This window comes from Passer montanus, unplaced genomic scaffold (genome assembly GCF_014805655.1).
Source record: "Passer montanus isolate IOZ18808 unplaced genomic scaffold, ASM1480565v1 scaffold53, whole genome shotgun sequence".
NCBI classification, from domain to species: domain Eukaryota; kingdom Metazoa; phylum Chordata; class Aves; order Passeriformes; family Passeridae; genus Passer; species Passer montanus.
Genome location: NW_024370263.1, coordinates 5,415,104 through 5,434,944, shown reverse-complemented (window position 1 = coordinate 5,434,944; position 19,841 = coordinate 5,415,104). Strand labels below are relative to the sequence as shown.

Sequence of the window (19,841 nt, the reverse complement as noted above, 5' to 3'; positions counted from 1 at the left end):
CTCCCGGCGCGCGTGCGCGGCAGGCGGAGCGCGGCCGCCCCCCATTGGCTCCCCGCCGCGCCTCATTTGCATGTTGCGGGACAATAACAGCGGGCGGCTCCCGGCAGCCCCCGCGGCGCCGGGCCGCGGTTCCCGCGATTCCCGCAATTAACGCAATTACCGCAATTAACGCTCTGGCAGCGGGCACGGCCGGCCGCGCCTCGCCCTCATTGTTCTCTCCACGCCCCGCGTGCTCCGAATGACTCCGGGCCGGCGGTGCCCGTGCCTGCCGAGGGCGGCTGTGTGAGTCACGGCGCGCACAAACGCCCTGGCTTTGGGTTTGGGTTTGTTTTGGGTTTTTCCGAGCGGGACTCGCCCTGTTCTCCCCGGAGCCCTGGCGGTTCATCCGTTTTGGTTAAAGAACAAATGCCGAGCAAGAGCCTCGCGAGAAGGGTGTGTTGTGCCGGCATCGCTCAAACCCCATAAAACCATTTAAATTTAGTTGAGAGTGACACGAAGCTCTCAGCTGGAGAATTTCAACTGCAGCGACTCGAAGGCATCGGTGCTGAGAGACCCACGATGCTCAGAAAGACCCAATTCCTCGTTTTCTGCAGCTCGGTTTTCCGTGCTGCTCGTGGCTGTGCAAACAATGGGTTTGTCCCCTTGGAGGCTCCCAGCAGGTTGCTCTGCAAATTCGTTTAATTCCTCCGGGTAGAGGCACAAGAGGCTGCTCACTTGTATAACCCGAGACCACAAACAATAGAGGTGGAATACAGCAGAGGAAGTGTGAAACCTGCCCCGCAGTGAAAGGAAGAGCTCTGTGCCACAAGGCTGCTGGAGCACCCTCATTATCACACGGGATATATTTTGCTCCCTGTGCACCTTGACAGAGAGGATATTGCCCCTCTTACACTGCTAAAGGCTTTAAGCAGTGTGTGAGAATTATCCAGCTGAAGCTGAAATTGTATCTAAACTTATTAAAAAAAAATTTAATCCTCCTGTTAGAAGAGGGAGGAAGGGAATGAACACGAGGAGCAGCCCGGAGTGGTGGGTTAGGGAATGGCTGGACGTGCCCGTGTGCTGGAGATAAGGGAGTGCTGCTGCCAGGGTGTGAGAGCAGACAAACAAGGTGGCTCCTCTCAGAGCCTCACACCCTCCTTTATCAGCAAAGGGAAGCACATATTTGCAGCGCTTCCCCCACAGAATCATTCTTTCCCTTCCTCTTCCTTGTCCAGCTCCTGTCTAGCTCCAGTCCAGCCCTGAGGCAGCTCAGGATGGTGCAAGGTGACCTGTCCTGCATGACCTGGCTGTGTGCTCAGCCTGTGACCCCCCTGAAGCTGAGTTTTCCAGGGCTGGAAGGGTTCTCTCTGTGCCTCTTTGCCCAGCAGGCAGGGCTCAAACGCTGAGGAACATCCCGAGCTCAGGGCTGACAAACTCATTTGGCAGAGCACGACTCTGTGCTTCCCTAATGCTCCCATCCAGGAGCTCTTCACACTCCTCCATCCTTGAGACTCTTTGAAACAGCCTCCCTGGGGAAGTGGTGGAGTCACAGCCCCTCGAAGAGTTCAAACAATGAGTAGGTCACTCATCACTTGTGACACAGTTTAGTGGGCATGGGGGTATTGGGTGGAAGGTTGGCCTTGATCTTGGAAGTCTTTTCCAATCTTACTGATCCCATGATTCCACCCACCCAAGTCTGCCCAGACAGCCAGATGACCTCAAAATGTACATGGTAATTAGTAACCTTTGATGAACTCTGTCACTCCTGCACAGTTGTGCCCAGATGAAAACCTGCTCCTGGTTTTCGTTCAGAGGATCTCCGAGCTCCTGTGAGACAAAACCCCAACTATTTTTAATAAAATACTTCAGAACTGGTTTTCTCCACTGCTCAGTGTCAGCCTGGATAGTTCTCCTGTAAGTCCCTCCCAGCCCATGCCCTGCTGCCTTACTCAGTGTTATTCTTGTACCCTGAGAGTCGATATCCTGCCAAGTGATATTTGTTTAAAATTCCCCAATGCACAAATTTGGCACAAAAACTGGACCAAAGGGCATCCCCCTGGTTACTGCAGCTGGGTGGAATCTTCCCACCTCAAAGTCCAAGATCTATTTACATCAGCTCACTTTAGCTGCAAAAACAGAATGAACTCTTCCTGCTAGGCTTGTCCAGACCAATAAATGCACTGGGGAGTGCAAAGCAGAAGTGCTGCACAAAGTAATCAGCTGCTGAAGGCACAAGCAGCTTTCCAGCTTGTTTTAAAACTGATTCAGTGGTAGCTGATGTCAGTCCTCCCTCCCAAGTATCTGAGCCCTGAGACTGGAGTGTGATAAATGTTACCTGTAATGCCATCTGCTGTACAGACTGCCCCAGCTCCTCACTGTTTATTTAAGGGCTAATCTTGTGCTAGACCAAAATGCAGTTTATTTCAGCCTGCTTTGACTTTGTTTGGACTCTAATTCTAAATGCCTGTCCACTTGGTCTTGTAAAGTGATCTGTCATAGGGCAAACCTCATGTTAGCCCTGAAAAGATGAAGCTCAAGACAGCACAGTTGGATTAAAAAGAAAACTAACGTGAGAAGGAGCCCATGAGGCTTCCACGTGAGGAGTCAAGAGAAGATGCAGAGGCAGAAGATCACCAGCAGGAATCACAGAATGGTTTGGAGGGCATCTCAAAGATCTCATTCCACCCCTTGCCATGGCAGGGACACCTTCCACTGTCCCATCTTGCTCCAGCCTGGCCTTGGACACTTCCAGGCATGGGGCAGCTTCTCTAATGCTCAAATGCACATCAGATCTTGCTGCTGAAACTGTAATAGAGTAAATCCCTGAACGTGTTTTTTAATAAAAAGGAATCTACTGCCTCTCAAATTGCTTGAATTTTCATTTTTATAGGACCTCCCACATCAGGATCACAGTGCCCTTTTTAATTATTAATTAGCTCATGTTGACAGGACAAATGAAGTCTGTCTGCTGGAGAACAAGCATTATGTATTGATGTCCTGATCTTATCCCACACACTTGCAGCTGCTCTTTGGAACCTGTTTCAGAAGTCCAGTGCCAGGGTGAGTTTTGTGGTGGGGGGTTTTTCAAATGGTTTTTCTTAGATGTCTTGCCTTTCTCTGCATGACAAAGGTGGTTTTTTTTTCCTATTACAGCAAGTATTTTAAGTGGATTTAGAACTGTTGCTGTGAGTGAAGCCCTAAAAAAAAAAAAAAAGGTCACGAGAAAACCAGATTAATTCCATCCTACTTTGCTTTTGAACAGTTGCCCACTTCTATTCCATTTCAATGGTAGATGCAGTAAGAATTAATACCTCTTTATTCATCCAGCTCCTGCCCACATTCATCCAGGGTGCAATCTGTGCTTTCAGATTTCAGCAAGGCTTGGTTTTCATCTTGGAGTCTGGTCCCCTGTGCACCACCAGCTTTGCCAAGTAATTCCCGATGCAAGGAGAATGTATTAAATTCTGTTTTCCCCTGTGCAATGTCATCAGCCCTTTTTTACTGATTTTAAAGGCATCAGAAGCATGCAAACCAACAAGCAGGGGTGCTTTAGTATCAATTATCTCATGACACTGCAGTGGAACAAGGACACGGATCACAAGCAGCGATGATAAAACAAACCAAGCACCACTTTCCCTCCAAGCCTGCAAAACAAATTCCAAGTTTCCAACTCTGCAGGACTTGTAGGGAGGAGAAACATCTCCATCCCTGTTAACTGACCACGTGGGAGCTTACTCAGGGGAGCTGAAGGGGCTGCGAGGCCCCAAACCAGCTCCATCCAGAGGGAGGCTGTGTCTCAGCCAGGAGCTGTCCTTCCTGCAGGGCTGCCTCTGTTTTTGTCCCTTTGCTGTGGGACAGTGAAGGAGATGGAGCTGTGAAGGCTCCCAGTGTGAAAAATGCGTATTTTATGATTGGCTTTTCGCAAGTATTAAAGTGAATATTGTATGTGTGTGTTAGAAAGTGATGCTGTATTAATTTCCGTAAATACAGCTTTAGGTTATAACACAATGTTAAAATAGAAGAATGTTCGAATTTTATTATTTTAATTATATTACTATTTTTATAACCATTTCATTACTATTAAACTTTTTCAATTTCAAAAACAAGTGATTGGCGTTTTTCACACCAGGATTTCCTCCAGGCACAGGCATTTTTTCAATTTCAAAAACAAGTGACTGGCGTTTTTCACACCAGGATTTCCTCCAGGCACAGGCACACGTTCTCTTCAGAGAACACCAGAACACTGCAGCCAGTCCTGGCGCGGTGAGAAGCAAGAAAATAAAGCTTGGTGCCATTTTTACAGGTCCTTTTCAAAATGGAACTGTGTGATGTCACTCTGAGCTTGAAAAAAACAACAACCCCAACAGCAGCAGCAGCATTTTGGCCACCCCAGGAGCAGCAGACTGAAAACAGCAGCCCTTCATGCCCATGGAAGAAGGCACACACACAGATTTTGGGTTCCACCTCACCAGGAGGTTGTTTTTGGTGAGGTTATTTTGGGGTGTAATTTCTGAGGCAGAGGGGAGCAGGGGGTTCTCACCTTTGGGTCACCCTGTCCTGGGAGGAACGAGGCCTTGCCACGGGCAAGGATGGCTCCAGATTTTGCTCCACACGACCGGAGCTGTTTGAATCCCAAATCTGAGAACATCAAAGGGCTTCGTGTGACTCCTCCCTCACTCCCGGGACGTGGCCACGGCAGAGGAGGGGCACTCTGCAGTTATTTCCATTCTCAGTGGGTGCAGCTGGAGTTTTAGGGCTTTTGAGAGCTTTTGGTGCCTTCCCCTCGAGGGGACAGTAATGAACCTGGTCAGGGAAATAGAAACAGATCAAAGAATTTTTAAAGGCTGGAAAAGATTTAAGAAACAATGATTTAGTCACTCTCTAGCCCAGTTTTTTCCCAAATTAGTAAAAAAATAGAATAATTTAGGTTGAAAAATACCCCAAAGATAACTGTGCACATGAAAAATTACTGATGATTACTGAATATGCTCACTGAGCACTGAGGACCTACAGCACCTTCAAAAGGAGAAACTAACACTTTAAAAATTACTTTGAGGAAAGATTACTAAAAAAAGTTGCAAAAGTACGAGAAATACAGTTATATATATATATTATAAATATATATGATATATATAATATATAAAAATATATATATTTTTATATGTTGCAAGGGGCTATGCAAAAGTACGAGAAATACAGTTATATATATATATTATAAATATATATGATATATATAATATATAAAAATATATAATATATAAAATATATCATACAAAAAAATATATATTTTTATATGTTGCAAGGGGCTATTCCCATTTTTTTTTATTTTTTTTTTTTTATGCATGGCTTTCCAAGAGTTTTTCCCAAACCACCTTCGTGGACTACCCTTGGGTCACTTATTGCTCCCTTAGCAGCAGAATAAGCAGAATACTTTGACCACTACACCTGAAACCCTTCCCGTGGCTCTGAGGGGGCACCGACCCCTCACCACCGCCGGGCTCTTCCTGAGGGCGCTGGGTGCCACCACGGCGGCCATATCCAGCCAGAACCCTGCGCGTGGCCTCTCCCCGCGCTGGGAGGCGGTGAGGGAGCCCGAGGGCGGCTGAAGGAGCCGCAGAATCCCCCAGGCTCTGCTCGGCTCTGCCCTCCCCTCACCCGCCATGATCCCGGGCGCGGCCCTTCCCCTCCGCCCGCCAAGTCTCGCGAGAGCGGGACGCGCCCTTCCCGCCATGCCCCGCGCGCCCTAGCAACGCGCCGTTGCTAAGGGCGGCCGCCATGGCGGCGCCGCCGGCGCTCGGCGTGTTCTTTGTCCTCATCCTCCTCCTTCCGCCGCCGCCGCTCCGGGCGGAAGAGCCGGCCGCGGAGCCCGCAGATACTCGTGGTGCTGCACAGGCGCGGGTCCGCAGCGTGCCGGCGCCGGTCACGGACGGTGGGTGCCCTCCGGCTGAGGGGAGCCCCGCTCGCGGCCTCCCTCGAGAGCCCCGCTCGCGGCCTCCCCTTCGCGGGACTGGCGCACCCGCCCGGCTTCTCCGGGGATGTCTGGGGCTCTCTGCAGCCCTGCGAGCTCCAGCCGAGGCCGCTCGGAGCCTCCCGGGGTAGGCAGAGCCGGCGCGGCCCGCAGGTCCCGGGCGCGCTGGTGGCACGGACATGGCAGTGCCGGGCATGCCACAGCGCTGAGGGCCCTGGCAGGACATGGCAGTGCCGGGCATCCCACAGCGCTGAGGGCCCTGGCAGGACATGGCAGTGCCGGGCATCCCACAGCGCTGAGGGCCCTGGCAGGACATGGCAGTGCCGGGCATCCCACAGCGCTGAGGGCCCTGGCAGGACATGGCAGTGCCGGGCATCCCACAGCGCTGAGGGCCCTGGGGCGGAGGGCAGGCTCTGCTGCCCGCCCTGCGCTGCCCTGGGCGGCCTTGGAGGGCTCCCCACAGCCCGGGCTGGCTGCACAATTTGCCCCGAGGTTCAGCCCCGGAGCTGGGGATACATTGTGGTAAAAGCAGAGCGACGCGGTTTGGTTACTGTGGCACTTTGCCCCGACCAAGGAGCTGGGGATACATTGTGGTAAAAGCAGAGCGATGCGGTTTGGTTACTGTGTCCTCACAAGGTGTTCCCGCTGTATCATTTGCTACACTTTTATATCGGTTTGATATAGGGTCGCGGTTTGGTTACTGTGTTCTCACAAGGTGTTCCCTGCTCTATAATTTGCTACACTTTTATATCGGTTTGATATAGGGTGGTGTTGCCCTCAGCTGAGCTTTCCGTGGGTTACTTGCCCCAGGAAAGCGCCCCCAGTGCTGCCTCCTGAGGGAAAAGGGGTTTAAATCCCTGATCTCACAGACATAACCTTGCAATCTGATCATCCGTGTTTAAACTTCTCTGTTTGCAGGGTGAGCTGAGGATCCAGGGCTAAGCTCAGCCAACAGAACAGTCAGAACTTCAGAGATTCCAGGAAATACCTGGATGCTGTTCAGGTGGTCAGAGAACATCCAGGGGGCCACAGGGAAACAGGCAGCAGCCAAAGTGAAATAAAGAAATTAGTTGTGAAAATACTCTTTGAATGTCTTTCTCCTAAAACACTGGCCTTAATTTTCCTCATTCTGTGCTATTCTTAAGTCTAAATTAATTATAGAACAGCAACTCTAAAACATTTCAGTAGAATAATATCTGTTCTTTGAATGTATAAACTTGAAGACCTTAGAGTGTTTTAAGAATTTGCCAAGTGTACTTTACTGAGCCAGTTTACAGAATTATTGGCAATTGCTCTGTCTGTGATTACAATATTTCACAGTATCTAAAAACAGAGAGAAAAAACACTTTCAAAGAAGTCAATTATGGTTGTTTTGGCACATCAGGAAAATGTATTCCTGGACCCTGAGCCATCCCCAAAACTTGTAATCATCTCTGCTCTTCCAAAATGTTTTATTTTTCTTCCCAATAAGCTGAAACAAGCAGATAAACACACCTTGTCGGTATCTCTTTTTTTTTTTTTTCCTCTGCAAGGCTGAGTAGATTTTCACACCTCCAAAATCCCTGATGGATTCTGTTTCTCAGGGAAGAGTTTTTATTATGGCTTGGTTTTATCCACACGTTCCAAATAAATTTGCTCACCAGCAGAAAAGACGGCTTTCAAAAACACCCTCAAGAAAGGCTGAATTTGGAGAAATCTTTTATCAAACCAGGGAAAGGTGCCCGGGGAGGCGCGGGGGCCGCGGTGTCCCCCCCCAGCTCTCACCCCTCTCTCTGCCGCAGTTGCCAGGCTCTGTGTCTGCGACCTGCTGGTGGCACAGTGCGACACCAACTGCTGCTGCGACCCCGACTGCAGCGCCCAGGACTTCAGCCTCTTCACCACGTGCTCGGTCCCCGTGGTCGTGTGAGTGCGAGAAACAACCTGAAGGCACAAAATCCTTCTCCTTGTGCTGCCTGTCCTCTCCTCTCCTCGGGGCAATTCCCACCGCCACCCTTCCACCAGTCCTTGCTGCACTCTGGCCCCAGCCGGGCAGAGCAGCAAATCCACCCCCACCCAGTTCTCTCCCTCTCTTTCCCTCTTTCCTCCTGTTTCCCTGTGCTCCTCCCTGTGGGTATTTAGGTGGTGCTGATTTTTGGGGGTAAGAGTGATGCATCTCTAGACTTTGGTCAATGCAGTGTCTGGCTGTTAAAAAACTGATCCCAAAGCACCAATCTGGCCACTTCTGCACATCACCAGTTTTTATCAGTACATTTCTCAGTGACCTCTTTGGTTACGTTTATGATATCAGCTACACAATCAGTTCAGAGCTTGTTGAAATAGTGTGAGCATTTTTCTGACCCTAATTTTATAAGTTACCGTCCAACCTGCTCCCCCACTGCCACTTAACAAACAATAAAATGTAACATTATACCAAAAAAGTAAAGCCAAGAGTTGTTTCTTTGCTATTTAATCTGAAAACTCCTTCACCCAACTCCATCTTCTCAAAGAGGAGTTAAGAAAGCTCACTTCAGAATCATAATGTGCAAAAAATGTCTTGGTGACTTCTCAGAACAATAAGTGCAGCTTTTCAACCCACCTTCTGTATAAATTATGCCAATCTGAGCACTGGGTTTATTCTTGGTGCTTTGGAATTTGAATTAGCAGTCATGCCAGACTGTGGTTTCTTATTGTTCTGGCACACAAAAGACTCCTGCTCCTCATTTGTGGATATTTATATAGATCAGAGAGGTCTAATCAACACCCTCCTGAGTGACACTTTAATTGCCTCAGATGACTGTGCTGCCTTTGTCAACTAGAAATGCCTCAAACGAAATTGTGTTTCTTTGCCCAAATCCTTTTGTGTGAAACGTTTATTTTGCATGAAAAGCCAGGGGATTTTCAGTGTCTGCAGGTGTTGTGGGTCTTATTTCCATCAGAGTTTATCTACATTTGCATATTTGTGTTATTTTGGCTGATCCCAAGGCAGAGGCCGTGAGAGCTCTGCAACAGCAGCAGAAGGGTTGGATTTATGGTGGGATCCTGTTGGCTTGGGTTTATGGTGGGATCCTGTTGGGTTGGATTTATGGTGGGATCCTGGTGGGTTGGATTTATGGTGGGATCCTGTTGGGTTTGATTTATGGTGGGATCCTGTTGGGTTTGGTTTATGGTGGGATCCTGTTGGGTTGGATTTATGGTGGGATCCTGGTGGGTTGGATTTATGGTGGGATCCTGGTGGGTTGGATTTATGGTGGGATCCTGGTGGGTTGGATTTATGGTGGGATCCTGGTGGGTTGGATTTATGGTGGGATCCTGGTGGGTTGGATTTCTGGTGGGATCCTGGTGGGATCCTGGTAACAAATGACTCACCTCGTGGAAGAGCTTAACTCCAGGCTTCAAAATTTCTGAAAGTCATTTCACTTCTCCAGGGCCTGTCCTCAGCTGCTCTGTGAGTGCCAGTTCCACTGGGATCACCAGCTGGTGTTTGTGGCATGTGGGACACACCAGGGCTGCCAGGCTCTGAACTGGCACATTCTCCTGCAGCTCTGGGCTCTGGATGAGCCCATGGCACAGCCTTAAATACTTCTCCAAGATGTTATGATTATTTCACCTCCTGTTCCTCACTCTGCCATTTCTTTCACATGCATCTCAAGCAGGAATTCTTCCCATTCCCTGCTCAAATTGGATATTATTCCAACATCCACAAAACTGACCTGTTTTCCTGCTCTGACAACCCACTTGGGTTGTAGAAATGAAAGTGCTGCTGAGCTGTGTGTGGCCTCTGGTGCAGCCCTGCATTTTTGGGTTCTCAACATCTGCTTCCCACCAATTTGGCATTTTCCCTCTCATATTGTCACTGGTTTTCCCTCCCTCCCTCAGTCTGTTTCTTACCTTCCTTCATGTTGCTGCTCACCTTTTCCTCTGCTAAATAAAACATGTAGGAAAATTCTCTATTATTTATATTAAGCACAGAGTATAAAACAATAGGAACCTTCTAAGGATGCACAATTGTTCTACAAATTATGTTAAATTCAGTAATTTCATGCTTTTTAATTTTTTCTGGTGCTGCCTCGGTAGATTAAAAGAGCTTTAAAATCTGGCCAGCACTAACTTGTAGTGGGTCATTCATTTCTTTTGTTTCTTTGCAGAGGTGACAGCCAGCTGTGCAGTCAGAAAGCTGCCGTGTATTCTCTTGATGTTGAAGCAAATCCACCAGAAAGGATATTTCAATTAATTGACCAAGTCAATCCCAGTATTTTCTGCATTCATGCTGCAAACTGTAAGTAGAGTTGTAGGCAATATTAAGCATTCTGATGTTATTTTTTGTAGGCTTTTTAGGTACCAGAAAAACTAAATTTAAAACTATTTTTGTTTTATTAAACCTCTCAGGAAACTGGTAATTCTGTCTGCTCACAGTCCTTATGTTGTGATCCTTTCACTTGTGAAAACATGGAATTAAACATCTGCTACTCTTGGTCTTTGTTGGAAAACACAAAATTGTTTGGGTTTTTTTAAATAAATAATTTAGCATCCTAAATGATTCATGTTTAAAGCTGTCTCATTGTTACTAAGTATTGTTGCTGTATCTTTTTTTTCCTTAAATTATCTCTTTCTTTAAATATTTTGACAGATAAACAAGCCCTGTACCTCAAATCCCCTGAAATCCCAACTGCAGAAAATTTTGATCAGTTGCTTGATAAATTTGGAGGTGCTACTTTCAGTGCTGAGCCTGAGAACTGGAATTTGGATACAGATGCCCAAAATCCCCCTGAGGCCAATGAAACTTCCAGATATGAGGTAAATTATCTCTGATTCAATAGGAGGTAAATTATATTTGATGCAATTAGTATTAGATTATTCCAGAAAGAAGAAATCAGCAATGTTTGCATCTGCTTTTAAATAATGCTGTTTTGCTGGAAGAAGCAAAATTTATATTGGTCTTTAAATATAGAAAAGTAAAAAGAAGAAATGTAATATTTTGTGTTTAGTTACTTTAAAAACAAACTAGATTTTTAAGATCTTTGAAAAATAAGGCACTTCCTGCTATTTTCAGCATAAAGCTGTAGCAATGACTGAAAAATTGCTGCACAGAGCATTATTGAGAGATCCTGTGGAAATAAATACTGCTTTTATTCATATTTGTTGTTAATAAAAATGGGGTGAAACCCACCTGTGTAGCTGACTGTGGTTTTTATTTGGCAGTATGGGGTTCCTGTCCAGACAGAGGATGCATTTCTAAGGCTGCCAAGTCCTGTTGTCTCTTCTTGGTGCTCTGATGCAAATCCTGCAGGTTGGAAAATGCACTTGAATCCCAAATTTTTGCTTTTTGGTATTCTGCTCTTAGATTAGTCAGTCAGAAAGCTGGCACACTCCCCATGGAGAATTCAGCTAAAGATTCATAAAGAGATGATTTTCAAATCACTTCTGTTTCTCTGGTTTGTTTGGATTTTTAAGACATAGAATGGAAATTGTGTTGCATCTCTATTGAAAATTCAAAGTGCGATATGTAAATCCCTGAGAATCTTGTTAAAGGGTTGTTTATCCAACAAGAAAATGTCCTGTTTGGCATAATTGGTTTAATCAAACAGTACAAGGGTGACCCCCTGAGGGAGGAGGGGTTTGCACCAAGCCAGCCCTGCCAGGGCAGCCTTGGCAGCTTCCCTGTGCCCAGGATTCCTCTCACAGGTCAGATCTGCAGGCTGAGCTCTGCATTTTAACCTTTCACACAATTTCCTGAAAATCTGCAGAGGTGGAAGTGAAAAAAAAGCCACAGCCAAACCCACACCTGCATTTCCCAAACCCCACTGTCATCATTAAATGTGGTCTCATAACAGTCAGGGTGGTGATTACAAGACTGAAGTCTCCTGTGAAAGAAAAAAAAAATCTTATCAAGAGATTCAAAAATTAAGTAATTTTCATAAAGCTCTTTCTACTTGTTAAGAAGTAATTTTTTTTCTCATAGCATTTTTTTAAAGAATATAAAAAGTTTCATTATTCAAAGCTCACATAAAACCTTATCTGCAATAGAGATGACATTTACTTTCAATTTTGCTTGTTCTTGTACTGTTTTTCATTTATGCTTTTCATAATTGCTCTTTCACTTCCTCCACTAATACTTGGTGACTTTTTTTTTCCCAGGGTTTTTAGTAAACCAAGCCACAAAATGCATTAGATCCGTAAGTGTGGAAAAATGTGACAGCATTCAAGCACTTAGCATGTTGTTTTATATCAACTCCAGCATTTTGGCAGTAAGTATGATTTGAAACAGTCATATAGCTGAAATACTCATATTTTACATCTTTTGCATCTGCAGAATGAAGTAACTTCTGTTTGCTGAGGGATATTGTGTTTTATTTGGATTTTTAAACTGTGGATTGGGAAGAAACATCTCCCTGTACAGCAGACTTTTATACAGAAAGCCTTGGGGAATGTTTTTACTTCAAGCTTTGGTAACAGAAGCATTTACTGTTCTTTGCTTAGCCAAATATAAATAATATAGTCAAAGATAAAGTAAAAAATAATAGTTTTGAAGAACCAAGGTCGTGGCACTGAGCTAGTGCAGTTTCATGTTCCTGTGCATGTTCAGGCTTTTCCAAGAAGCCCATTTATCAGAACACATCATTCTAAGAAATCTGAGTTTTAAAGAGTTGCTAAAATGTTGTACTGAGAGAGGAACCTGTCAGGTTTAATCCTTTGCATCTGCCCCTTTCCTCCAAGCCTCAGTTGTTGATAGAGGGGGCTGACACAGCCTTCTACATGACTGAGAGCAAGTTTCTTTGCATCCTGTCTGCTAAAATCCAGTCTGGGACTATTTTTCAAGGCTTTTCCTACTTTTTAATCCCTTTCTGACCTGGGGATGATGTCTTCTGTACAAATAAATCCCCTGTAAGGATATTCAGGAAGACAAAGAAATCACTCTTGAAAAAATGAAACTGAAATACATCATACCTTAACCTGATGGTGCCTTCCAGAAGCTGAAGCCAATCTCTTCACCATTAAAATTTTTAATTTATGTAATTATTTAAGTTCATTTGATTAGCAGTGAGTAACTGCTTAAAGACCCCTTCCAGGCTGCTCACAGATTCCAAAGCTCCCAAAGGCAAGGAAAGCCCACGGAGCAGTTCACACCCTCACAGATGGGATCATTCTCCTGCTCCTTCAGGATCTCATTGAAATCAGCCAAGGATTGCTCCCAAATGTTGGCTTTTGATCCTCCTGCTGTGGAAGAAGAGAGGAAAGCACTGCCTCAGAAGGGCCTTGAGTGTCTCCATTTCCTCCCAAATTTAGTTCTTGTTGGCTGCAGGACCAGAGAAGAGCCAGAGTGGCTCAGGCTGGGCTCCAGCAGCTGAGTGGGTTTGATTTAAAGATTAATTCCTTTACTGACTGGAAAATCCATAACCCTGTATCCCTGTGCTGCTTGCCAAGGCAATGGCTGAGCTCAGGAGGGGTCAGAGCTCTGCCCAGAGCACGCTGCATGTCAGGAGGGATCAGCTGCAGGACCTGGGGAAGGCTGAGAAGCTGCTGGAGATGCTCAGTGGGGAGGTTTCCTTGCCAAAGGGAGGTGAAGGTGGGATGTGACAGCAGGAAAGTGATGGCACTGGGGACAGGGTGGCCCCAGGGCAGAGCAGGAGCCCTCCCCGTGCCAGCAGGTGGAGCTGCCGGCCAAAGAAACGGCAAACCAGTAACTGAGGGAGCCTTACTGGGAGCACTGGGACAGAAAGCCCCATCCCCAGGAGCCCACCCTCCCTGCCTGGATGGGCAGCTGCAGTGAGAACAACGCTTTGGGAAATGCTGCAGATCATCTCTGCTCTCTGCCCTGGCCTGAGCAGCAGATCCAAGGAGTGTTGGGGACTCCTGGAATCTCCCAGCAGGATTCTGACAGTGGAGCTTCACTGGGGTTGGGAGTGTGGAGCTGCCAAAGCACTGAGCTGGTCCTGCCTCCCTGCTGGGGGGAGCTGCAGTGCTGCCAGGGACCTCCAGAGACATCATCCATCACCCCAGCCGTGGATAAACAACTTCAGGAGTGGTGCTCACTCGTCCTAGCCCAGTCAGAAATAGCACTGTTCCCTGAAGGATGAGTCTAATCTTGACAGAGATTTTTATTCATCCTGCTCATTCTGATGGCTGGGCTGTACCTGGAGATAATAAATGTGTGACAAACTGTACCTGCACCACCTTCAGGTCTGCAGCTCCCAGGAACGTGTTCCCTGCTGGGACAGGAGATGAGTCACTGCTCTCAGTGTCCCATCATAATTCTGCAGAATTGCTTCATGAGCAGAGTCCAATCCTTGGTCCCTTCCCAAAGATGTGACTCAAACATTCACTGGAAAGTCAGAAAAGCAAAACCTTTGACAAATGGGTGCTCCATGGGAGTATATTTACCTGATTGATGACCTTGGTGTGACATTTCTGCTTTTCCATGAAATATTTTTGGTGGAAATTTTTCAGTGGGGCACCTGTATAATAAGAGAGATACTTGCTTCTCTTTTGTTGGTTTAGAGACCATAAAACTATGGAACAGGACAACAAAAGCTCTTCATTTCTTTGGGAAGCACAGCCTGGCAGGTTTCCTAAACTGGTGGTCTCTGAATAATTCTAAAAGTTAGAAGAAGAAAAGGATAGGATTGTGGCAGTTCTTTTCACAGTTCCTGGGTGCTCTTGTTTATATCAAATTAACTCCATAACATAAAAGTTATTGCTATGAGAAAGAGTTAAATAGACAAAGCCTTACCTGCTTTACTTGACTGCTATGTGCAATAGGTCAAACCTTTGCTACTGCTTTAATTTGTCCTTTTATTCTCCCTCAGGTGCCCAAATCAAGTCAGATGGTAAGTATCCTTCTAAATTAGTTGGAAGAGCTGTGGACAAAATTCTTATTAAGCTATAGTCAGTGGGAATTTTTCACTGATCAAGTCTTTACATTTAAAAAATTACATCATTTGCCATCAGTAATGATACTTAGCAACTCCAAGATAAAATGCTGCCTGCAAATACTCAAGCCTGATACATTCCTCTCATATAAAACTCCCTCTTATCAAGAAAATCTCTTTATTTATTTAAACCCAGACCCTTTGGTTGAGCTTCAGCAGTACTTGTAACACAGCAGCTGTTCAGAGAATTACTGCATGCTGTTGCTGTGGAACAGAACCCGGAAAGGTCACAAATATAATAACACAGAAAGAGCCAAAATTAATTATACCCAGTGTTCAGAGCTGACAGGAGTCTGTTTTTCAGGTGAACATTACTGTCCAGTCCATAGTTGTCCAGTCCCTGAATGGAATGAGGACTTTCCTGAGCAGTGGTGAAGTGCTGAGGCTCCCAAGGGTTGTGGATGAAGTGTGCATCAATGCAGTTCTTGGGGTAGGTCTGGCAGCCTTTTCCTCCTCAGAGCTGATGGAAAACATCTATGCTTTTCTATCCAATCACTTCAGATTCCCAAACTGCACAGCTCACAGGAAGGCCTTGCAGTTTCCATACATTGTGACATCTTCAAAGTAAGTTTCATGGAAGAAGCACTGATTTTGAGTAAAAGGGAGTGTTTTGCAACAAAATAATAACTCTGTGCAATATAACACGGAGCCAGGCTGAAAATAACTTCTGTGTTATGTGGCAAAACAGGCAATGACATGAGTTTGGAATTTACTTTATGCTTGGGAGAAGATGATTTCAGGTGCACTAATGACAGAGAGAGGAATAGATGCTGCACATCATCTTTAATTTTAAAGTAGATGAACATCGTGTCTGTGCTTAGGTTTATCAAGAAGTCAGTTGTGAAGAGGCTCCAGCCTCTGGAGGATAAAATCCATCCCCACCCTGGAGCTGAGTTTCTTAAGCAACGAAGAAAGAAAATACTTGCATGGTTTAAATTTTTTTTTCTAGTTTCTCTTATGTATTTATTCAAATTAATATCTAAAATGTTTAATTTTCAGGTGAATTATCACATTACCTACACAGACACAGGAGAAATAATAGAAGCAGCTGCTGCTTTTGTCTTGGGGGCAATTAGCAGAGAAGCACTTTCAATAGAGCAGAGCTTCGAAATCAGCTTCACTCAGGTAACTGTGGAGATGTCATGGGTGACTTGGTGAAAGACATTTAATTACAAAACTTATTAAACTTGAATCAGAACAATTGTTAGCAGCAAGGTAAAGCAGAACTTGCCCTGGATGCCCAGATGAGGCAGCATTTCAGAGCTGGGCAATGAAGGCCTCCAAAGTCTGTCACATTTGCAAGCCCCAGCTTGTGACTATAGCAGAGAAAGCCAAGCTTTACTTACAGTCTTGCCCTCATCATTCAAGGCAGATCATACTCCTAAAACAACTGAAATATTTCTGTGTTTTCCAACCACTTCAGTGCAGGATAAGAACTAATATTCTGTTTGCATTGCAGGAAAACACGCAGCCAGTTCCTCTCAGTGGCAATCCTGGTTATGTTGTTGGGCTGCCTGTCAGAGCAGGATTCCAGCCTCAAGGATATCCTTTCCCTGCTGCATTTCTGTTTGCTTCACTTGCTCTGGTCCATCCTCACAAACCCTTTCTAGCACGGACATCTATGAAATACATCTGTTCTCTGCCAAAAATAAAAATGTGCTTTTCTGGCTGTGTTTTAGGAGGGGATGACTCAGTCCTGACTGCAATCTCCTGGGACTGTGTAGTGAGGTACATTTAGCCCTCCATTGCACACCCTGGTGCTTTTTCACACTGTGAGAGGAATCTTGAGCCATTATAGCATTTGCTGCTATATTTTAAGGATATGATTAAGGATTCTTTTTTTGTCCCGATATCCATCAAGCATTTAATTTCCCTTAAGTGTGTGTTACATCTGGCATCATTCAGAGCAGTAACAAACACAGCCAACTCACCATTCTGCACAGCACATCCACCCAGGACTGCCTGGCAGCACAGGGAGCCAGAGCCCCAGTATTATTTGGTTATAACATGATATCAGGCTGTAAGTTACGGTAAGAAGTTGGTATTTTTTTAATTTAATGCTTTTAACCCTCTGACAACCCTTTCCCTTAGGCTCTGTTCAGGTCCTGGGCCATTTATACAGCTGGAGGAGTATTGAGAATAGAGTATTTAATTATAAAAAATGTCATTTAATTAACAATGGTCTTTCTCTTGGAAAGATTGTGTGCATTAGCAACTGTAGCCAGAAGGCTTGAACAGAGCAGAGAGCAAGGAGAAATTATGATTGTGCCAAACCAATGGATTTTGCTGTAACTCATCTTTTTTGTTGTTGTTTTCTGGAAGAATTACAGCAGCTATGAAATGCCAGCCTTTGGCTCAGACCCTCCTTGATGTGCTGAAGGGCCAGAGCTTTCCTGAGTACGTGGCCTCATTTGGGAATTCTCAAGCCCAGGATGTGCTTGACTGGGTGCCAATAACTCAGCTCCACATCTCAGAGCAGGTGAAGTTAAACCACTTCCACCCCTCCAGCCTCACAAGATCTGTGCCTGTGCTGCAGCATCAGCTCAGCTTCACACCCTAAAAATGCAGGAACCAACTGGAGGAGAAAATGGGGCTGGGAATGCAGAAATAAGCTGGGAGAAACTCATGGAATATTCACAGAGGGTTTCATTCTTGCTCTAGAAGTTATATTTAATCAAGGCACTTCAGCTATGAATCAGGGCAACATATTGGGTAGAAAATGAGTTGTTTAAACATAGGTTAGAATGTTGTTCTTCTAGGGATGAAGCACCAGAGGTGACAGAGGGAAGGAGCAGAATCAGGGTTTCCTCTCTTACTCCAGGCCAGGGTAAGAGAGAGAAGCACAATGTAAGATTGTGGATGGTCTCTTGCACACTTCTGCAACTAAAGAGTGAATGGTTTCTGGAACCAGAAGTGTGATAGTTCAAGAAGAAATGCATAAAAATATTTAAGATTGTAGTCTTCAAAATTCTGCCCTGGCAGAGTTCAGGACTTTGTCCTGCCCAGAAACAGTGCAGGCTCCATCTGCTCTGGTAGCCTCCTCAGTGAGCTTTGTGGGGACATTCTACCCTTTTAATAACATGAATAATTAATTACTGTGATGGTTTCTTCATAAGGCACACAATGAGATGATTTCTCACACTTTGCAGAGCTCCTGCCAAATACCTGTGTCACTGGGAATAGAAGTGAAGTGGACTAAATATGGATCCCTGGTCAACCCCCAAGCCAGGATAGTGAATGTTACAGCCACAATCACTACCACCACACTGAGGCAGGTATGTAATTAAATTACAGGATTTAAGATAAAACAAGTGGCTTGTTTTCCTTGGGTATCAGCTGTGTGACAATGACCCAGATAATCTCATTATCTAAAGGCAGCACTTCACGTTAGAATGTATTTACACCCAGCAGTTCTCTTCCAGCTCAAACACAGCTGTGGGCTTCTTGCCAAAACACACTTCAGTAAAAATCCATATATCATTTATGGAAAGAAACATGGAACTATATAGAAAAAAAACCCACCTTTTTAGCAAATATAAGCCAGACCAAATAAACGACTGTACAAATAGAAAACTGAAGCTAAGTCCTGTTTGTATTTTCATTGCAGCTTCCCTCAGGAAGGGAAAAGATTATTCCTATAACAAGTTCTGTGGTTTTCACTGACATTTCTTCACCTGCAGAGCCAAGCTACAAAGCTTGGCCCACCATAAACATCAAGTTACCCTTTGACTTTTTCTATCCCTTTGTCTAAGGTAAGTATGCATAAAAACCCCCCACATTTCTGCTTTATCTTATTTTTAGTCCATTGTTTATCCTGTGGCTATGATGGGCCATCACTTTCTTCTAAGTTGAAGATACTGGGCTAAATTTGGCCAAGAGAGGAAGGGTGAGACCTTGTGAGGGTTCTCAGAAGGTTTAGGGTGAAGAACCCCCCCTGAAGTGGAAAGTACCCAATTGTAACTCTGCAGAGAGGACAAAGGTTGCAGTTTGAACTTGCTGGTGGCTCTGGCCCAGTGACAGCACGTGGGACCAGCCCCAGCCTGGCCAGCAGAGGCAGGAGGGGAAGGGAAGAGCACAGGGACACACAGGGAAAGCAGGTTCATTATCCCACAACAGCAGAGCTGAATTGCTAATTAAACTCATCATGTGCTATTAGATAAGGGCTCTGCTTTATCTCTTTGCATAGATGAATAAGCCACATATTTCTGGCTATTTTTCCCACACCACTAATTAATTACCCTTGGTAAAAAACCTGAGCAGTTGAATTGTGGTTTCAGTGACCCTCCAGCTGAGTGGGGCTGAAATCCATTGGAGACACCTGCTGCAGTCACCTTCTCTCAGAATTCCCACTTCTTAAATCTCACTCTTCAGCTCTCAAACAGCCTCTCCACAGGGACACTCTGGTACCTGAAAAAATTCAAACACCAGCCTGGCCCTTTAGAATTTCCTTTTTTATGGCTTTTCTGAAGTCTGACTGTTCCCAGCAGTGCACTCACCTACATCTGTTCTTACATATTTCAGTTCTTTTAATCCATGGATTTATGAGCTGTGGGAACAAAGAACTTCTCAGCCCCATGGGCTGTGAGGGAACAGTGAAAAGGGAAGAAGAGATGAGGGAATGCAGTATCAGAACTGGGATCTGCTGCTGGAACAAGGCATTGTTTGATGTAAGATGGCACACGTTTGCCTCTATTTTGGGGCTGATTTCTTTGTCAGGGAAAGGAGTGGTGTGTTGGTGTTTCTGAAATGAATGTTATATAAATAACAAATGGCACAAGCAGCAACAGAAATGAGGAAACTACCAACAGTATGAAAATAATGGTTGGCAAAGAGATGTATTGATGATGAGCAGGCAGCTGGTGGAGAAGAAATTACCTTTTCAGCCTGGGTTGTTATCATTTATACTGCAAGTTTGCTGAAAATAAAGAGTGTTATCACAGGAAAAAAAAATTTAAACAAGTGGTACTTTTCTGGATGTATAGCTTGTA

General features: G+C 45.2%; 1 protein-coding gene and 1 long non-coding RNA gene across 3 annotated transcripts; one reads left to right on the top strand and one right to left on the bottom strand.

The window, feature by feature from the left end:
- Positions 1-2,845: 2,845 nt before the first annotated feature.
- LOC120509648 lies at positions 2,846-5,628 on the bottom strand. Of its 2 annotated transcripts, none has more exons than XR_005629312.1 (4): positions 5,425-5,628; positions 4,520-4,782; positions 3,291-3,453; positions 2,846-3,176 (listed from the first exon to the last, which is right to left on the bottom strand). It is a non-coding gene; the product is annotated as an uncharacterized LOC120509648 (long non-coding RNA). The 2 variants fall into 2 exon arrangements; XR_005629311.1 differs by having other exon boundaries at positions 3,291-3,401.
- A 73-nt stretch (positions 5,629-5,701) lies between these two features.
- TCTN1 (tectonic family member 1) lies at positions 5,702-19,832 on the top strand. Its single transcript, XM_039724543.1, has 15 exons — positions 5,702-5,908; positions 7,729-7,849; positions 10,072-10,202; positions 10,554-10,720; positions 11,126-11,213; positions 12,062-12,171; positions 14,731-14,751; positions 15,158-15,283; positions 15,853-15,978; positions 16,313-16,395; positions 16,743-16,883; positions 17,176-17,332; positions 18,003-18,128; positions 18,461-18,605; positions 19,375-19,832. The coding sequence occupies exons 1-14, from the start codon at positions 5,755-5,757 to the stop codon at positions 18,602-18,604; spliced, it is 1,695 nt and encodes a 564-aa protein (XP_039580477.1). The 5' UTR covers positions 5,702-5,754; the 3' UTR covers position 18,605; positions 19,375-19,832.
- Positions 19,833-19,841: the final 9 nt, after the last annotated feature.